The sequence below is a fragment of the Oreochromis niloticus genome, linkage group LG11, assembly GCF_001858045.2.
Source record: "Oreochromis niloticus isolate F11D_XX linkage group LG11, O_niloticus_UMD_NMBU, whole genome shotgun sequence".
Taxonomy (NCBI): domain Eukaryota; kingdom Metazoa; phylum Chordata; class Actinopteri; order Cichliformes; family Cichlidae; genus Oreochromis; species Oreochromis niloticus.
The window spans coordinates 24,628,901-24,646,699 of record NC_031976.2 but is presented as its reverse complement, the minus strand read 5'-3'; the positions used below and the strand labels follow the sequence as shown (position 1 = coordinate 24,646,699).

At 37.7% G+C, this 17,799-nt stretch overlaps 2 protein-coding genes and 1 long non-coding RNA gene across 3 annotated transcripts in view; 2 read left to right on the top strand and 1 right to left on the bottom strand.

The window, feature by feature from the left end:
* The window catches only part of LOC109194576 (carcinoembryonic antigen-related cell adhesion molecule 5), an 81,630-nt gene that overhangs the window by 43,396 nt on the left and 20,435 nt on the right, over positions 1-17,799 (top strand). The window lies entirely within an intron of this gene.
* The window catches only part of LOC102080988 (carcinoembryonic antigen-related cell adhesion molecule 5), a 100,733-nt gene continuing 84,607 nt past the window's right edge, over positions 1,674-17,799 (top strand). Inside the window, exon 1 of the mRNA XM_025911652.1 lies at positions 1,674-2,469. Coding sequence (XP_025767437.1) covers positions 2,211-2,469 — 259 coding nt within the window. The 5' untranslated portion in view covers positions 1,674-2,210. The remainder of the gene's footprint in view (positions 2,470-17,799) is intronic.
* Positions 14,714-15,799, bottom strand: LOC109199865 (uncharacterized). Its single transcript, XR_002060152.2, has 3 exons — positions 15,742-15,799; positions 15,363-15,468; positions 14,714-14,772 (listed from the first exon to the last, which is right to left on the bottom strand). It is a non-coding gene; the product is annotated as an uncharacterized LOC109199865 (long non-coding RNA).

The following is a 17,799-nucleotide window of genomic DNA, read 5'->3' as shown; positions in this document are numbered from 1 at the left end:
ACCAGCTTAGGCAGCAAAATAACCGAGCTAACATTAACGTTAGTGTATTCAATCCTGATGTTTGTGTGGGACTGTAAACGTGATATTTAGCTGAGTGGCGGGGTCCTCCTGTCCCCCACGGCTTTCTGCCAAGGTTTAGGCAGCATTCACAACCTGTCTACATTTTTCAGATTGTTCTGTTTTTGGATATTCTAGGATAATTTAGAAATTAATAAGTTTGCAAAAAGTGTGTCTTCAAATTGCTAGATAGAGTCATATATCAGTCAGGGTTCCTGAGATTTAGTTCAATCATGTTCTCACCTGTTTCTAGTCATCGTCATTATCCAGTGTATTTAAGCCCTCAGTTTGCCTTAGTTCTTTGTCCGAGTCCTTGTGTATGTTTCCGGTTTATGTCAGTCCTGACAGTCTTTCATGTTCACTTTATCCAGCCTTCATTATAAATCCTCAGCAGTCCTGCATTAAGGTCCTTTTTCCATTCTCCACAAACCACACTGTGACAATATCAGACAAGAATGAGACAACATTCCTCTCCAAAAAGTCCAGCAGCTGGTCTCCTCAGTTTGGACATTTACCTGCTGTTGTTAAAAGAAGAGGGAATCTACACAGTGATAAACATGAATCTGCCCCAATATTTTTGAGATGTGTTGCTGCCATCAAATTACAAATGACCTTGTTTTTTAAATGATGATTTAAATGGTGCAAATGGTGATTTGCAAATAATTTTTGTTTGTATTCATATTTCACACAGTATCTTTTCTGATTTGGGGTTGTTGATACTGCTACTATTACCAATACATGCTGTATTTTTGGGCAAACCAAATACTTTGAACAATGCAGAGAATGATATTTAGTGGTACAGGTTTGCTTCTTAATTATTTGTTTCCTGTGCATGGCAACAGGAAAATGAGGAAATATACATTTAGTATAAAACTGTGTTAATGATTAACAAATTCAGGAAGTTTAAAGTTTCAAAAGAACAACTTTACTTCCTTATGCCACCATATATTGAATTGACATTCATTTAATGATATCAGTAAAGGAAAAGACAAAGAGTGAAAGACACCACTTTAGAAATGGAAACATTTCTGATAAACTTCATCATTCTCGGGACAGTCTCAGGTGAGCTCTCACTGCTTGATGTGGCAGATAAAACACGTTCTCTGCTCACTCTCACTGCTTTCTCTGTACAAAACCTACTTTTGAAATTATATAATTGACTTTAAAGTTTCACTTCCTCATTGCAGTGTTAATGTCCTCAAAATTATTTGTTTCAGTAACATTTCTATTACAGTCTTCATGAGATGTCTGTTGTTTGTTTTGTCCACGCTTTTTTTCGTTTTTGTTTTTGCTTCTTTTCTGCTTGTGTACTCCTCTCTAGATCTCATTGTTGTCTCTATGAATTTAATCTTTGGCCTTCCTGCTTTTCCTAATTTAAAAGACACAGTTCCTTGTGTGACTTTAAGTGATTTTACTTCCCTGATTTATTCTTCATCAGTGAGGAGAGAGACAGAACAGACGAGAGAAAAAACATTTAAATGAGACCGACTGTGTTTGTGAAGCTCAACCTAGAGTAATGACAATTAAATATGATGTTTGGAACAGCTGCTTCATAAACTGTTTTCTTTTAGCTCAACTACAGTTTTATTTTATAACCACAAATGTAAAAGTGTTAATGACATTTTTTAATGATTACAGCTACTTTTAATGAAATTCACATCACAGTACGGTGTGACAAGATTTAATCAGACAAAGTATGGAGGGCAGAAAGTTTTGGCATGCTGCTGATTATCTTATCTTGGATCATTGCAACCCTGATTGCAACAAAAACACTGTTTTATTCTGTATCCTGAAGCTTTAATATTTCAAAAAATATTAGAAGCTTAACTAACTCAGAAAACACCACTGGACCAGAGTATGAAGCAGGATCACCAAATCACTGGAATGTTCCGCACCGAACACAACAGCTAGTTACCTTTTTGAATAACCACGTGTTTATTGAGCGAGTTCCTGAAACTCGATCAGAAATATGTGTGGTATTATCTGAAAAAACTGACATCAACCTCTAATTAAAATAGTTTGAAGTCTTTAGACCCGCCATATTTCATGCTACAACAGCAACAGCACTTTCCTATTTGTTTCCTGCAGTTTTCACTGAAGGAGCTGGTGTGTTGCCTTATGATCATCTGAATGCAGCTGTAGGAGAAACAGTGATGTTCACTACAACACTGACTCCAACAGAGAAACCGTTTCAATCTGTGAACTGGAGTTTTAATTTCTCTACAACTATAATAGTCGTGATTAACTCAGAAGAAACTATTGGACCTGAGTATGAAGGCAGGATCACCTTCTTCCCATCTACTGCGTCTTTGGAGCTCAGGAGTCTGACTCTGGATGACACTGGAGAATACAGTGTTACCATTGTACAAGATGGAACAATCCCAAGTGGCCGAACCACTCTGGTGATATACGGTGAGCAGAAGTAGAAATTCAACAACCTAATTGCATTTGTATTATTTAAACAAGTTTACGTTAAATTAACATGTAAAAAAAATGTATGTAATTATTAGTGCATGTTTCTTACATCTGTACTCACTGCAATAATGCACTCTGGCAATAATTTGTGTCATTCTTAAGATTGTGATATTAAAGATTTTACAAAGTGGCTGTAGGAAACTGAATGTCTTATTTAAAGGTAGTATTGAACACCATATTGTAAGGAACGGGCTGAAGACTCAATTTGTCTCAATTATTCTGTTCAGAATAGTCACTTAAAGGGAGTAGATGTTGTAAATTACGCAAATTAAATTTTTTCCGTGTTTTGACTGGTACAGTACTTCATTAAAGGTTTTATCGATAATTTTATTTTTGCTATTGTTTCTTTTTAGATTGGTTATATAATAAATACCCCTTTTCATGACATGGTTTATTTTAATGCTGATTTTCTATTGTTGATGCCAACAATAAAACTATTTTGTTTTTCTTTCACAGAGAAAGTCTCCAGTGTGTTGGTAACTTCCAGCAGCACAGATCTGGTTGAGTTCAGTGATTCTGTCTCTCTGTCCTGCTCTGCCTCTGGATCCTCTCTCTCTTTCCTCTGGTTGAACGGCAGCTCTGAGGTTACAACAAGTGACAGAGTTCAGCTCACTGATGGAGGCTCCAGTCTGACTATAATCACTGTGACCCGCTCTGACCAGGGACCATTCAGGTGTCGTGTGTCCAATCCTGTCAGTATTGGTACCAGTGATCCAGTAAACCTCATTATCAGCTGTGAGTTACTAAAGTAAATGCTCAGTAATTTATCTGGAAACATCTGGAGACAAACAGAAAGAGAGAGTTTATACAAATAGAAGGCCTTCTTTTAATACATTACACTAGGATCTTTTTTTTGTGGAGTAATGGTAAGAGGCAGGGTACACCCTGGACAGCTCACCAGTATATCACATAGAGACAAACAACCGTCTGCACTCACATTCACAGGTAATTTAGAATCACCAATTAATCTAACCTAACTCTAACAACTGCATGACTTTTAACTGTGGGAGGAAACCAGAATATTTTGGGGCAAACCAAATGCTTTTAACAATGCAGAGAATGATATTTAGTGGTACAGGTTATTTATTTGCTTTTTAATTATTTGTTTCCTGTACATGGCAACAAGAAAATGAGGGAATATACAGTAAACCAGAATACCCAGAGAGAAACCAGTGCAAGCTAGCCAGACTGTGGATTTGAACCCAGGCCCTCCTTTCTGTGAGACAACAGCACTAACCACCATGCCAGCAATCCAGGCTTAACAAAAGATTGATGCAGAATTTTCTGTACCTTGACAGGTTAAACCACAATAAATAGCAATAGCATACACGTGGTGTGTGTGTAGTTGTCTGCCTCTTATAACTCCAGTGATTTTCCTGCAGTTTGAAATCTTGTGCGATCAACTATAAGCACTCTTGCTAGATTGTATCATGTCATTTCAACAAGAACAAATTAAATTGTTGAATTTCATACAGATCCAAGTTCAAGACAGAAACATGACATTTTTGTGTTCAAATTACAAGGTAGACTTTTTTAATGTAACAACCACCCAATTTACTTTTTTTCGGTATACCAAAAAAAGTAGAGGCAGCTGTTCTTCCCAGTGGCGGTCCTAGTTTGGTGCCCTGGGCGAACACTTCCTCTGCCCCCTGCCCCCACCCCCCACCCCACCCCCGCCAACACACACACACACACACACACACACACAGATAAAACATATTAAGGATTGTACATTAACATAAAACTGTTGTCAGAACCATACTGAATTTCACCAGAGAAACATACACACACACACACACATATGAAGAGAGAGTATGCATAGTATGCAAACGGCTACCGGACAGCCATCATAATTCCTCATACAATGAGAACAGGACAAATCAACAACTGATAATGACTAATTAATATTAAAATCTGTAACATAATGTATTGTTTGGAGTTTAGTCTGTTACTGTTACTATTTTTACCATTTCTTCTTGGAGCAACTGTAACCCATATAATTTCCTTAGGGATTAATAAAGAATTCTGATTCTGATTGTTTCAGGATACATGACCTGCCATGATCCAATGACACATCTGCTTACCTGTATCTTTTGCTCGTTTCTCCTCCTCCTCTATTCTCTTTTTTCTAAACTGATGGCTTTGAACTTTTCTTGTCCATCTTGGTTTTAATTTTGCACTCCAGTATGAACACCCCCCCCCAACCCGAGAATCATAACCTAATAGACCTACACCTTATTTCACAGATTCGCTTTGTCTAGGGTTTATTCCTGGGATTTCACACAACCCAGGATTCAAATCATGAATACATAATGGGCTTGGATTTACAACATTATGAATGAAATGTGCTCTATTTGGAAGCAGCATGTCTCCCGGGTTGTGTGTGAGACTTTAAATCATCAAACTGTAAATTATAAATTTTAAATTGTTATTGATCCCTTTACCCCTGGTCCTAAAGTGTATATTTATTTTCTTACTCCTCTTATATTTATTGTTTGTTTACTTGCACTGTTGTAACTGGAGCCTCGTCGTCTCGTCTCTCTATATACTGGACTGTATGTAGCGGAGATAACAATAAAGTTTACTTTGACTTCAGCAGCAAGCAGGCGCACCGAGGGCTCTCGCGCTCACTTTTCGCGTATAAGAATCTCGAAAAAACATCGGTGCAAATTATAAGTCTGTATCATGATGTCTGGTGTTTTCGTGTTTGTTGGTTTGTTTGTATTTTGTTTTATTTTGCGAGTTGATTATTAGATGCTGCTCCAGCCAGCCAGAGAACCCCCCGCCGCCCCGCCCTCTCCTCCCTGTGCTGCAAGCAGCAGGCGCACCTCGCAAACGGAGGGCGCCCTTACTCCCAGCAAATGGGCGATAGAAAACCGATCGGTGTCTACGACATTCCCAAAATGCACATGATGTCGGGGCAGCATGAGTACGAGCAAATTTTTTTTTTTTTTTTGCCGATGCCCGTGATGCCGCCCCCCACCACGAGCCGCCCCGGGCAACCGCCCGTGTCGCCCGTATCAAAAACCGCTACTGGTTCTTCCTCAAACCGGCTGCCTTCCTCAAACCACGATCCACAGCGCGCGAGACTGAAATCCCGTGCAATGTTGCGAGATTTGACATTGCTATATTATTGACTTACTTCACTCAAACATGATATGAACAATTTAATCTACCCTCTCTGCATATCATGTAGTTTCTACACTATATAGTTACACTTAACTTTAAAGCATGAGGCAGTTGTGTTAAATACACGCAAGATGCTTACATAAATCCAAGAGATGGCCAATCCCGTTTTTTCAGTGCACAATAAGACAAAGTGAATGCATTATACCTTGAAAATTTCCATAGAGTTAACATTATTTTTCTCTGTCCCCTCTACATTTAGATGGTCCAGAAAATATAAATTTGATATTATCTCCACCACAAGGATACTTTGCTGTAGGGTCAGACATCAGCCTCACCTGCTCAGTTGGATCCAGACCTCCTGTCCAGTTTAAGTGGTTTCTGAATGGAGACCAGCTGCCTGATACTGGATCAGAGCTCAGACTGATGAATGTTCAGATGAGTCAGAGTGGAAACTACAGCTGTCAGGCCTTTAACAACAGAACTCTGAGATCTCAAACATCTCAGCCTTCAACCATCACTGTGCTGGGTAAGTTTAATTTATTGTTAAAAAATGTAAGATTCATGCATTCTTTGCTCTCTGGATTCTCAGCCACATGTTAAACAAATTCTTCTTTGTTTTACATGTGGCTGTTATGATAACAGCGTTGGTTATGATTTCATTACATACTGTGAACTATATGTAAGTAGCCTAACATTAACACAATTTGTATAAGCCAGCAAAAAAGTCTTCAGTTAATTTCTGATGTGCTAACAGGTAGTAAACATTATTTGGTTAATTTATGGTTTCAGGTTGAAAGAATGACATTTTTGAGGGTATTTTGTATTTACAATTAAGTGAAGCATGAATAAATTGTTATGCACCTTTTTTTAAATATATATTCAATCACCATGGGATAATTGCACATTGGGGATTAATAATGAATTAATAGGAACACTAGCTAATTTTCAGAGCTTTGGGAGTCATAATTGCTACGACATAGTTAAGCTAAAGAACCATATCATCAGGATGTTCATAATATTAAAAATAATAGTATTTAGCAATCCTTAGCGTTACATGTTTTGAGAGAGGATCATACAGGAGAATATTTCTGTCAAATCAGCAACCAGATTCACCTGGTTCTTTAATGAGACAGAAATACTCACCAATTCAGCTGAGTACATTAAAGAAGAGGTTGAATTTTCTGACAGTGGCAACCAGAGATGGGCAGTAACGCGTTACTGTAATCTGATTACTTTTTTCAAGTAACGAGTAATGTAAGGGATTACTGTTGCAAAAACGGTAATTAGATTACCGTTACTTTCACGTAGGAACGCTGCGTTACTGCGTTACTAAAACCGTGATTTTTTGCGAGAATGTCTCATGACAGTGACATAAGCGAGTGCGACGTTGGTGACAACAGCTGTCTGCAGATCAACAATGGATAATATATCGAGTGCGGGAGAGAGTATGAGCATGCAGCGTTTAAAGTGTGGAAGTACTGACCTTACTTTGAGTTTGATTCCATAAAAAGTGACAAAAACATTAGTGTCCACTTCTTGATGCATTCTCAATCATCCAGGAAAGTAAATCTCCAAAAGTTGAATCTGTTCATCTGGACGTAGCGTTTTGTGGGAGAAACGTTTCGTCACTCATCCAAGTGACTTCTTCAGTCTCAGCTGACTGCAGGTTTCCCCAATCTTATAAACAGTACATTTGCATAATGACTGAAACCAGCCCACTGAAGGAACAATGGGCTGTGAGGTCAGTTCCTTAATCATAATTATGCAAATTCCCATGACCATTGATCAACAATCACTGACCAAAACCCACTGATCAAAGAACACTGATCAATGGCCATGAGTACCATTCACAGAGAGTTGGGGAATGGCTGCAATCACAGCATTGTAAGATGGCGAAAGATGTACCCTTAGGCCCCCCTCCTCGATTCAGAGATGGTCTTTCCCTTTTCAGTCAGCTGAGACTGAAGAAGTCACTTGGATGAGTGATGAAACGTTTCTCCCACAAAACGCTACGTCCAGATGAACAGATTCAACTTTTGGAGATTAGTGTCCACTGTTCACTGCGTGGGAAGAAAACTTCTTTTTAAACCCCTAAACTTCCAGGCAAGCACCGAGTGCGCTACGACGTAATGTGAAATTCACAGAGAAACTCGCGGATTCTTCCACTGACCGCTGCAGCACACCTGCACCAGGGTAAACCTCCGCCTAACCCACTCCTGCTTTATAGGTGAAAATAGAGCAACAGGACCGCTAGTCTTTGATTTTATTTATTTTCTGCTGTGTTTTACTTGCATCTATTTGAAAGAGTGAGTGTAAACACAAAAACATATTTTATTTTATGTGCTGGAATGTGCAGGAAATAGGTTTAAATGTTAAACAAATTTCTTCCAGTCAGAGAATGTTGCATATAATTAAATTTTTGGTTGATGCATAAAGTTAAAAGATTAAAACTAATAAAACAAGTTTTAAAAAGAGACTTTTCCATTTGATTACATTTTGTATGATGGATTATGCAGAAAAAGTAGAATTGGGCTGAAAGATCTATCGCTTTATTACCTATTCAGGTTGTAAATCGTGTTTTTAAAAAGTAACTAAGTAATTAATTACTTTTGAAAATAAGTAATCAGTAAAGTTACGGGATTACTTTTTGGCGGAAGTAATCAGTAATTAGTTACTGATTACTTTTTTCAAGTAACTTGACCAACACTGGTGGCAACTACACCTGTCAAGCATGGAATAATATAACTGAGAGAACATCATCGTCAGCGGTGCCTGGACTGACTGTAACAGGTATCTCATGTGTTTATACTCTTTGATGGTACCATTGATAGTTTAAAGGGTACTACATAACATAACAGTTTGAATTACTCTTTAACAAGACATTAATTGTCAGCAAATTGTTAATTGAAACCACATCGTGCATCCACAATTTTCCCAGATACAAGTACTTTTCATGCAACAAGAGCATTGCACCAATTCAAAGACCTCTGATAGTTCTAAAATTATAAAATCAAATAAAGAAAGACATTATTGGGTAGTTTTGAGATGATAAGACAATTGTTTGTCAAAAAATATTCATTATCTTTACTTTTCTAGATCAACCATCAGGATGTGCTGCTGGTTGCATCGCTGGAATAGTAATTGCATGTTGTGTCATTGTTGCTGCAGCTGTTGGTGGAGGGTACTACATTTATAAGGAAAAGTAAGTGGAGAATTTATTTGAAATATCACCAGCACATAATTATTGTAAATCATAGAAAAATGTCTAGAATTCAGTGGTACAATTCAACAAAGGGTTCATATTCTGCACAGAGTCACTTGCTAACGTTCTACTTCTGCTGGTCTCGGAGTAATCACGAAGGAGAATAAATTCTTTTCACTGCTTGTTTATGTTAATCGTGCAAAATAAATGTTTTTATAATAAACACATGGATTTCTTGTTAAATTCAAATATAACATTAGTGTTACAGTTTTGTGTTGCATCTAATTGCATGATCACATTTTACTAATACTTCATTTCAAATATTTAGATTCAACAAAAATTCTCAGAAGCAAAGCACAGGTATGTTATTTTTTTCTCTTTTTTAAATCTAAAGTCATCTTACGCATCTGTTATAGTAAAATAAAGAAATTAGAGGATCAAAATTATTGTCTTAATGGATGCCTACATGCACTGCAACAAATCTTTGTTTTCTTAGAACAAGGAGAAAATATGTATGTGAACATGCGCATGACAAGAAAATAAAAAATATAAACCAAGTGATGACCTTCACTTTTCAAGGTAAGTTTGAAATATATTATTACTGTTAATTAAGAAGGAACAAGTTTCTTAATTAACAGGAATATTTTTCTATTTCTGTAGATAGCGCATCTTTAGAAGTCTTCACCTGCTGCAGGAGGAGTAACGTTATAGTTTTTGTTGGCTTGATATTTTTTATCAATTTTTTATTAAGATATGTGAAGCCGTTTCACTTAATAGCTTATTACTCTGCATCAGTAACTATTAATATTTTCTCTGTAATAAATTTTCTAATATTCACATTGCTATTTTATATAAATAAAGCTCCATATATGTGTGTTTGTTATTGTTTACTTTTATTGTAAAATAAAACAACCAACACATCACACTTGTGTCCCCAGCTTTAACGTAAACGTTTTCCTTATCAGTCACCAAATAAGGTACTATACTGTTTTACATGAATTTGCACATTAATGTTAAAATTATAAAACATGTTTATTTAAAAGTGGAAATTTAAAAGCATCAGTTAAGACTGGTAACAGGAGGTTGCCAGTTTGTGATTTCACTCATTACTCTGTCATACGTTTACCCCTCTTTGTGTCCCTATCAGGGACCAAGCAGCCAAGAACATACAGGCACAGGTATAATCTTCAAAAAATTGGTTTTATTATACCCCAAAAAGGACAAAATTATCACAAAAATTCAAAATTACAGAAACAAACTATTTTAAGAACTAAGTGGGCCCATAAAAGAGGACAACTTAACAAAATTCTGCTAAAAAAAAAAACACTTAACAAAACATAACTGAGCAAACTAACCTGCCCAAATGAGAGACAGCTCCAGTTACAAAACTAACTCAAAAGTTTAAATTAGTTAATTCATAATCACTGAAGCTTTACAGCACAATTTAAAAATAAGACAGAAAGGTAAACGTGAATGTTACCAGAGTATTTCAGTTGTGTGGTTGCATGCAGCCGTCACAGTCCCAGTGACTTTGCATGTGTATTAGTAGCATTAGCAATTTGTAGCCAACAGCCTGTGATGTTTGTTTTTTTAAATAAAAATTTCAATCAAATACATCACTCTCTCTTGAATTTTAATTAGAGTGAAAAGGTCTCAATGATGAATAAAACCTGAATCTGACACTTTTGTTCCATAAGCTGCAACATGCTACCCTCGTGTAGAGTTTCTGTGTTTTGAGGGCAGAAAGGTGACATTGAGACAAAGCATCAAGGAAAGCGGTATGGCCATGTTTTAATGAGCATAATATTTAATAATATTTAATTGCCCCTGAGATTCTACAGTAACCCCTTAAATGTAAGGTGATCAATAGGTTTATCAAAGCCATAGAAATGATACAAAAAAAAGTGGGCTGAAGATTTTATAGCCACAGATAAGACCTTACAATGTGCAAAAGATACAAGTCCAACCATAAAACTCAGAGTCACCCTAATATTTAATGACTCTCTGCCTACATGTTGGTTTGCATATGTAATGTTTGGGAGTTTTAGGGCCTAGGAGATTCATCAGTACTGGAGAATAATAGATGTGTTATTGGGAGTTTGTCAGTTAACAGAAGGCCAATGCATCATGTTTATAGGATTCATTGTCTCAACCAATGAGGCTGATTCAAAACAGTCCTCCTTGTGTAGTGTAGTAAATATAATTATTAAATGGCTAAATAGCTAAATGAAATACTATAGTTGATTAGCTGCTTACTTTGGGCTAGATCTTTGTTTATTTTTTCCCACAGAGACTAACTCCTTTACTCCTTTACTCCTGTTACATTACAGGACATCAGGGCTTTGCTTGGTCATATGAAACTAATTTCAAGCTCAGTTCCCAGCTTCTTTAAACAAGCTGTTGTTGAGCCAATATTAAAGAAACCTCATTTGGATCCATCACTTCCTAACAGTTACAGGCCAATATCCAAATTGCCTTTCGTATCAAAAGATTTTGGAAAAAACAGTTGCAGGAATATTTAACTATTTCCTGGAGAAAAATGATGTCATGGGCATTTTACACTCTGGTTTTTGCAAATCAAACTCGAAACGGCTTTACTTAAAGTGTCTAGTGACATCTTGATGGCAGCAGACTCTGGAGAGTGCACAGTTCTGGTTCTGTTGGATCTCACCTCTGCCCTTGAAACTGTAGATAACGGTATCATGATAAACAGGCTCAAGAACTTGTTTGGGATTACTGGTGGGTTTTTTTAATGGTTCATGTCATATTTATTTGAAAGATCTTTTTTACTGTTCGTATGAATCAAGTGATGTCCAAATCAACATTTTTGCCTTGTGGGGTACCTCAGGGATCTGTCTTGGGTCCAATTCTCTTTGTGCTTTATATATTCCCCCTAGGCCAAATTATTAGGCACTATACATCTCCTATCATCTCTATGCTGATTAAATTCAGTTATACTGTTCTTTTAAATGTCCCTGAGTTATATAAATTGTCTAGTTTAAGTAATTGCCTGACAGAAATCAAGCAATGGTTAAACAACAACTTCCTCCAGCTAAACTCTGATAAAACAGAAATGTGTCTGTTTTTACGCTGTACACACTCCATTGATTCTTTTAAAAAGCAGCCAAGACATTTTTATATAGACAAGCTTTCAACTAAGTTGTTGTTTTTATGTTGTATTTTATTGTTTTACTGTCAATGGAAAATTGTACTTAGTAGTCAGTATAAGCTTTTAATGATATAAGTTTGCATGTGATAGAATACTGCATTATAACCTTTTGATGTGTTAGACTGTTGTTCACTACAAAAACTTGTTCTGTTCTCTTTCTTAGTTTCTTCCCACAGCGATAATAAGAGCTGAACCACTCTTATCTTCACTCCCTTCTGAATCCCACAACACACACATACACCTGCACATACATACGCACTAACATTCCTCTGTCTATGAACAGACGTATTCACTATTGTATTACTTTTGTATATAAATAAAGACCAGAGCAGTAACAGAGCGCTGATCACAGGGCCCCCTCTCTCGTGTGAGTGCTCTGTGACCGCCCTTGCAAGTAAAAACTGCAGCGTGTCTGTGTTTCTACCCTTAGACTCTCAGCTGAAGAAGTGTCTTTTAGAATAAATCTCTTGACATTTACATTGTTTTATGTTGTATTTTCATTCTTTGTATTGTGAAGCACTTTCTGATTTTTATCTGTGAAAAGTACTACTTACTTACTTTGTGTGTATTTGCTTAGTTTGGGAGTGATCACTTTAATAGTGCTCCACGGAGTGCTGCAACCTCTGACTTTTCTCTCTGTTTTTACAGACATAACAGTTTTCATCACATATTGCAATATGACCAGATATCATACTTATTTTTAATCAAACAAAAACAGTAAAGGGTATAAACTTGAACCAGGAAGTTGATCATCTGTATTAAAACAACTTACTTATGGATTTTGGCGACTGTTTGTCTGAGTCCTCCTTGCATCATATGTAGTATGTTCACTTTGTCATTGCATTGTTTGTTTTTGCAATCTTGCACGTCTGTGATTATTTAAATGATCTCATTTCTCTCTCATCCCTCGGGGAAAACACCAACGTGCACATTGGCGGTTGACCTCTGATTTTACTTTTACATTTAATTTCTGCCTTTCTTTCAAGTTGACTCCAAAATGTAGCGTGCGCCAGGGGCGATTCTAGGATCAGAGCTTTGGGGGTGCTGAGCACCCAGAGAGCTGCCCAGCCAGGCAAGATAAACTTTACACGTCACGATGAGACTTCTTCCCCGTCTCTGTCAGTCCCTGCATCCTTAAATGTCTCCAGTTGTACCGAGTTCCCTCTGACTGTCTCCTTGGTGCATTTAAACCCCTGTTCCTCCCTGTCCTCATCGTCTGTTGTCTTCATCTCCGCTATCAGTCATCATAATTTTACCATCTCTGTGCAAGTCTGCAAATTTCTTTATTAAATCATAAGATTCTTAAATTCATCAAGTCTCTCTGTGCCTGGGTCCTCGTCACAAAACATGACATCACCGTTTGGTACATTTTAACACAATTTAATCCCCACATCTGTGAAAGAAAAGCAAAACACTTTTTTGAGAAGTCTGTAACAAAACCATCAAATCTGATAAAGGTTATTTAAATGATGCTCATAGTGAGTAAGAAGTAAACTGAGTGCATGTTTTGGACAGAGATTCACTTTTAATGTGTATGTATAATATAATACAGATACATAAAAAACACTCCCAAAACAGAATAAATTATTAGAATAGAATAGAATAGAATTCAACTTTATTGTCATTGCACATGTCACAGGTACAGGGCAACGAAATGCAGTTTGCATCCATCCAGAAAGTGCTTTAGTCGTGATATAGATATATTACAATATATATTAGCAATAATAGAGATGTGTAAGTATATTACAGAAATGGGTCTATTATGGTATGTTATAATGTACACAGTGTGAAGTATGTTATGAATATTCTATAACTATAAGTATGTACAGGCTGTAGTGAGTACAAGCTATGTACAGGCTATGAACAGGATATAAATATGAAATAAAAACTATACAGAAATCTGAGATATACAGTTATACAGAAATGTGAACTATGTAAGTTATAAACAGTTGTGGGATTAAAAATTATCGTATGTACAGAATGATTATCTACACAGAACTATACAGTAGTGGTAAAGTGCTAGTGGTTGTGGGTGTGTGTATGTTCAGTCCATGAGTTTAACGTGGGTCAGATGTCAGGAGGCAGAGTTCAGGAGTCTGACAGCTGTGGGGAAGAAGCTGTTCCGGTACCTGGTGGTCTTAGTCCGGAGGCTCCTGTAGCGCCTCCCAGAGGGCAGGAGGGTGAAGAGTCTATGTGATGGGTGACTGGGGTCTCTGATGATTTTCCCAGCCCTTTTCAGACACCGCTTCCTGTAGATGTCCTTTATGGCAGGAAGTGGTGCTCCGGCGATGCGCTGGGCAGTTTTCACGACCCTCTGCAGTTGGTCAGGATGCTCTCGATGGTGCAGCGATAGAAGTTCACCAGGATGTCTGAGGACAGGTGGTTCTTCCTCAGAGTCCTCAAGAAGAAGAGGCGCTGGTGAGCCTTCTTGACCAGCTTGGAGCAGTTGGTCGTCCAGGTGAGATCCTCGGAGATGTGGACTCCCAGGAACTTGAAGCTGCTCACATGCTCCACAGCCATCCCCTTAATGTGGATAGGTGGATGTGGGTCAGCATTCCTCCTGTAGTCCACGATGAGCTCCTTAGTCTTCTCAGTGTTAAGCAGCAGGTTGTTTGTGTCGCACCACTCAGCCAGACGATCCACCTCCTCCCTGTAGGCGGCCTCGTCGTTGTCACTGATGAGGCCAATCACCGTGGTGTCATCTGCAAACTTAATGATGGTGTTGGAACCATCAGCAGGTCTGCAGTCGTGGGTGGGTGAAATATTAATAAAAAACTATAAAAATGGAGGCAAATGGAGGCAACTTTGCCTGTGGTAGAATGTATACAATGTATGAAAAAATCTTTACTGCAGATACTAATTTAACTAATTTAATAATACTAATTTTGTGTTGTAAGATTTATGAGTTTCATGCTTTCATAGTGGTACTTGGGAGAGCTTGACATTTTTCTCAGGTGGTACACGCTGTAAAAAGTTTGAGAAACACTGATAAGTGTTTCTCTGCCGCATAAGTCTGTATGCGGCAGTCAAACTGGACAGTCCAAAAGTTGGCCTACCTATTACTGGCTGAGGTTTTAGTAGAGTTGTGGCTGAACCACATAAAAATATATCATTAATTTTAATCTCCCCAATCAATGATAATGTTATGTTGGAATGTTGTTAAAGAGGGTCAAAAATGTTTCAACCCAGTTTGTTTTGCAGATTCTGTATAGCAGCTTTAATATAGCGAGGACAAAACTTCCAGACTGTATGAGTAAAATCAGGTTTTTTCTCTTTGCCAGTTTAACAGTTTCTGTTTTGCCTGTCACTGTTCCCTGTCTGTTTTCTTACCTGGTTCTTCCTGACCTAGTACTTTCTCCACACGTTCCCCTCTTTACTCTCTCCCTCTTTGGACTGACAATCCATCCTTATATCCATTATCAACCTGGCTGTCTCTCTGTACACACACACACACACACACACACACACACAACAAGAGTTATAAGGTTAATGGGCATTCAGTCAGTTAGCTAGTTAGTATCCATTTCAAACAGGATGGTGGTAACAACAGCAGGCTACGGACAATTTTAAGTTTTAGATTTTAAATAGGCTGTATACATTTCAATGGGAGCAACAGGACGGTCAAATGTCGCTGAATTTACTACAGAGTAGGACGGATTGTAGGGTAGCAAACATCATTGGAAAACACGTTTTCAACACTGCAGGTTACCTGGGTGTAAGGTTTTTCAGCTAAAAAGAAACATGACTCCTATCTAACTACATAAAGAGTAACTGAAGGTTAAATGCTGCTAATATGTCCTGTTTTAATCCAGGCACTCCACCTCCGCTCCGCTGCGTCTCAGCTACCATCGCTCTGGCAGCAACGACCCTAGAGCCAGAGTGGGGGGGGGAGCTGGAACAAACCATTTTGGGAGGGGGAGGGGTTATCTATACTTTTGTTGTTAAAATGTTCCGTCTCAACCAAGTACTGTATGCTTTTTATATTTTTAGTAGTGTGTCACACAAACAGCAAATATTGTCAAAAAAAAGTAAGAAATCTTTGGGGGTGCTTTGATTCATTTTGGGGGTGCTGAAGCACCCCCAAAAATGGGCTAAAATCGCCCCTGGCGTGCGCTTGGAGTGTTTGGAGGGTAGGTGGTATAGGGGGGAGGTAGTAAAGAGTTCAGTCTTCTGACAGCCTCATGAGCTATTCAACAGTTTAGTAGAGTGGAGGAGAGATTAGGCCTTCTTGGTCACAGCAGCACAGTTGATGTTCAGTGGAGGATGCTGGGGATGACTTCTCCTGAAATATGTCATAATCTCTTTGGTCTTTTCCACATTCAGGAAAACGTGTTACTCCTGGAACCTACAAGTTAAAGTTTTAATTTGCAAGTGTCTGAGTTTTTCTATTAGTTGCTGTAGAATGATTATGTTGAATGCCGATTCAGCGGTTACAGTCATTTAGGAACTCAGACTCCAATAAAAGTTGGACGACTGAAAACTTCCTCCAGTTTGAATGAACAAAAAACTGAAGTCCTTGTTTCTCCCCCTGACAGATTTATGCCTAAGGTAATGAAAGCTCCTGGTCTCATTGTAATGTTTTGCTAAATCGTCTCTCAGTAACGTCCCTGGGATAACTTTTGACTCTGCTCTCAGTTTGGATGTTTTATTCAAAATCTGGTTCAGTCTTATTTTTATCACTTAAGAAATACTGCCAAGTTAAGTCCCATTGTTTTACACTTTTAACTGGAGATTGTTATTCATGTATTTAATTCACTGTTCATTGGTCTAAGCAAAAACTCCCTGGGACGTCTACAGGTTGTTGAATTTTCAACACTGCTGAGAGGCTTCTGACTAAATCTTCCAAGTAGTTTCATGTCACACGTTTGCAAATCTAGCTCCATTGAATACCTCAAAATCTGGGACAGGGGCAAATGTTGAAGAGCTAAGCAGTACCACATTCAGTAACATTACTCAGTATAAAAACAGCATCTTAGAGAGGCAGACTTTTCTAAAGTTACGATGGGCAGAGGTCAATCAATTTGAAAAAAAAAAAAAAAACTGTGACTGCAAATTGCTGAACATCTTCCAGTAAAACTGCCTTCTTCTCTGGGCCAAAGCACATTAAAAAAGGACTAAGGCAAAGTGGAAAGCTGGCTTCATGAATGCTAAAAGGTGTAAACATGTTTTAGAGGAACATACAGGCTCATACGGCAGTTATTACTGTATAATAACACAACTTCATATATCACCAACTGAAAAAACGTTTGGGTGTTGTGAAGTATGAATTTGAAGTGTTGTGAAGACCCAGGTCTCTTGAGCAGCTAGAATCTTATATCAGAAAACATGAGGTAACATTCCCCTCCAGAAAGTGCAACATCTGGTCTTCTCACTTCACAGATGTTTACAGACTGTTGTTAAAGACGGCCAAAACTCTTCTGAGATGTGTTGCTGCCATCAAATTCAAAATGAACTTATTTTTTAATCATAATTTAAATGGTGCAAATGATGATTTGCACCTCATTACATTTTGTTGTGATTCATATTTTACACAGTATCCAACTTTTATAGAATATTAGTTATTTTTACTACTCCTAGTACTACTATTAAATGTTGTTTTTCATGGCAAACATAATACTTACCTAAGATAAACAGAAAGGACAACATTTACTGAAACAGGTTATTTATTTATTTATTTGATTTTTGATTACTTGTTTCCTGTGCATGGCAAAAAGAAAATGAGGGGATAAACATCCAGTAGAAAACGGTGTTGAAGATTAACAAGTTC